Below are 3,251 nucleotides of genomic sequence, written 5' to 3'. Positions count from 1 at the left end.
AGTGCTGGGCTGCATTAACAGAGGGATAGAATCAAGATCACGTGAAGTATTAATATCACTTTACAATGCCTTGGTAAGGCCACACTTGGAATACTGCATCCAGTTTTGGTCACCACGATGTAAAAAAGATGCTGAGACTCTAGAAAGAGTACAGAGAAGAGCAACAAAGATGATTAGGGGACTGGAGGCTAAAACATATAAGGAACGGTTGCTGGAATTGGCTATGTCTAGTTTAACGAAGAGAAGGATGAGGGGGGACATAATAGCAGTGTTCCAATATCTCAGGGTCTGCCACAAAGAAGAGAGAGTCAGGCTATTCTCCAAAGCGCCTGAGGGCAGGACAAGAAACAACGGATGGAAACTAATTAAGGAGAGAAGCAACCTAGAACTAAGGAGAAACTTCCTGACAGTTAGAACAATTAACCAATGGAACAACCTGCCTCCAGAAGCGGTGAATGCTCCAACACTGGAAGTTTTTAAAAAGAGACTGGACAGCCATCTGTCCGAAATGGTGTAGGGTTTCCTGCCTACCTGAGCAGGGGGTTGGACTCGATGATCTCCAAGGTCCCTTCCAACTTTATTATTATTATTACTATTATTATTATTATTATTATTATTATTATTATTATTGTTGTTGTTGTTGTTGTTGTTGTTTTGTTGTTGTTGTTGTTGTTGTTGTTGTTATTGTTGTTATTATTATTATTATTATTATTATTATTATTATTATTATTATTATTATTATTATTATTATTATTATTATTATTATTATTATTATTATTATTATTATTATTATTATTATTATTATTATTATTGGATCCTGAGTTTGTCTTCCGGGGTGTTGGCTACTTCCTGCCAGTTTGGTGTCATCTGCAGATTTGATGAGTTCCCCTTCAATTCCCTCATCTAAGTCATTGATGAAGATATTGAAGAGTACTGGGCCTAAGACAGAACCTTGTGGTAACCCACTGCTTACTTTTCTCCATGTGGATGTAGTGCCATTGAGGACTACTCATTGAATACGGTTTGCTAGCCAACTACAGATCCATCTGGTGGTGATATTGTCTATTCCATCTTTTTCTAGCTTACCAAGGAGTAGGTTGTGGTCTACTTTATCAAATGGCTTACTGAAATCTAAGGATACTAGGTCCTACTAAGTATAGTACTAGTAAATTATTCTGTATTCTGAAGAGGCATTAATGCTATCACTTTGCTTTTTTGTTCCTTTCAATAGGAGCTTCTCTCTTTTACTTTGTGGATATTGGATACTAGGCACTGTTGCTTCCTCTTAATTTTTGGTGTGATCAGCTGAACAGGCACTGAGACAGAACCGCTAGACAGCTCAAGACCATGGCTTCCAATAATAAGTAACACTGAAAACAAAATCTCATGATAAGCTTACCTTCTTCTCAGACAAATTGTGGTCTAACTCATTTTCAGAATCTTCCTCACTTTGCTGTTGCTGCTGCATATCCTTCATCTTAATCAGAAGTTCTGCCTTGGGTGCAGAGGTGCTATAGTAAGTGGAATTAGTTGTTAAGGGAATGGCCAAAGACAGAGGCAACCCCTCTTTCCTAAGCAAAGATTTAAAAAAATACTAGTTTTCAACAGACTTCTAAACATGTTTATGCACTGAAAGCAAGATAATAATTATTCTGAAATACTATTTGCAGTACACAGATTGTAGGGTTAAGAGAAAGATACCCAAAGAAACAATAGATAAAATAACCATATTATTTTACCACCAAGAACCTAGTTAGAGAGACAGGAAATTAATGGAATCTCTCAAAATTATGGCCTAAAATGCTGATTTCTATTTTGCTTCTAATTGATGTTCTTTGAACATATTTAGATTTCTATGCCCTACCTTTGATTACATGGGGAATGGAAGAAAGATAATTATTTAAATCTGTTTGTGGCTTTCATTAGCCTTGATTATCTAATCCCATAAACACACATTTAGTAAATATATAGGTTCTTGGGTTTCATTATCTACAATTCTAATGCTTAAAAGAATCTATTGCTAAAATACCTTTCTCTTAATACTAGAAAAGTTAAGATTGAAATCAGTTCACTGATAGCAAATATATTGTATACATAGGATCAATTCTTTTGGAACATAATTCAATTAAAGGAGGTTTATTTTTCCTCCAAATAAAGAGTAAAGAACCAATGATGTCTGCAGTGGGTCAAAACTGGCAAGATGGTATCCAACGCAAGCCCTATTCCTTTTAGAGATCAATGCACACATACTCACATACATGCACACATAGTACAAAGAGACAAGCCATGGACTATACTGAAACCAGTATCTTGCCTGGTGGATGTAATGAGAGGAATAATAGACAACATATAGAGAATCAATCTGAGAAAAACCTTCACAAAATTCAACATTTTCTTTTTTTTTGTATTTAAATTTTATTATTTTTCATTTTTAAAAAAAACACAAACATGAATCTTTTATCACAATATCAACCAAAGAAAGTAAAACTAAACAAAACATTCACAGACGTGTCCGGTGTACCCCTCCCGCACCACCCTCTTCCACTTGCCACTCCTTCCTCCTCCCATTCTACCACCACTCCTCCTTCCTCCCTCTTTCCTACTTCCCTTCCACCCTCAAACCATCCCGTCCTGTGCAGTTGGGGTATCACCGGACACCTCCTTAAAAATAAAAAAAAAATACATATAAATCTATAATACAAACCTACCCTTTTCCCCCCTCCCCACCCCTGAACTTCCCAAAGCTAATCTAGGAAATAAACAAAAAGATATCCAAATCTATTCATAACTACTCCATATTACTACACACTAGTATAAACTTGCTCTGACTCTAAATTAAACATTAAAATACATACAAAATTTTTAATATACATCTTATGTTAATCAAAAGCTACATAGTAATTTTTCAATTCATACTTTCTCTGAATATAATCTATCCATCTTCTCCACATTGAGATAAATTTTTCCTGAGAATGATCCTTCAGGTACGCGGATATTTTTGCCATCTCTGCAAAATATGATACTTTCTGTCTCCAATCATCCATGGTTGGTAACATCTTTTTTTCCCAATTTTGAGCAACTAACGTCCTTGCTGCTGTTATACAATACAACATCAATTTCATTTCTTTTTGATCCAAACTGTCCATAATACCCAATAAAAAAAACTGCGGTGTAAATTTTATCTTTTTCTTGAAAATCTGTTGAATATTCCACCAAATCTTAATCCAAAAGGCTTTTACATCCCTACATGT

At 35.2% G+C, this 3,251-nt stretch overlaps 1 protein-coding gene across 2 annotated transcripts in view; it reads right to left on the bottom strand.

Annotated features, from left to right (window-relative positions):
- Positions 1–3,251, bottom strand: part of LOC107286505 (protein Shroom2) — a 41,312-nt gene that overhangs the window by 11,686 nt on the left and 26,375 nt on the right. Inside the window, exon 2 of one of the 2 annotated variants that reach the window (XM_015814881.1) lies at positions 1,400–1,511. In XM_015814881.1, coding sequence (XP_015670367.1) covers positions 1,400–1,477 — 78 coding nt within the window. In that variant the 5' untranslated portion in view covers positions 1,478–1,511. Of the gene's footprint in view, positions 1–1,241; positions 1,572–3,251 lie in introns of those variants that run through there. The other variant, XM_029283945.1, reaches the window with a different exon arrangement.

The sequence above is a fragment of the Protobothrops mucrosquamatus genome, unplaced genomic scaffold (genome assembly GCF_001527695.2).
Source record: "Protobothrops mucrosquamatus isolate PMUCROS unplaced genomic scaffold, P.Mucros_1.0 scaffold_96, whole genome shotgun sequence".
NCBI lineage: Eukaryota > Metazoa > Chordata > Lepidosauria > Squamata > Viperidae > Protobothrops > Protobothrops mucrosquamatus.
The sequence above is the reverse complement of the archived record's forward strand: the minus strand, read 5'-3'. Positions and strand labels throughout refer to the sequence as shown.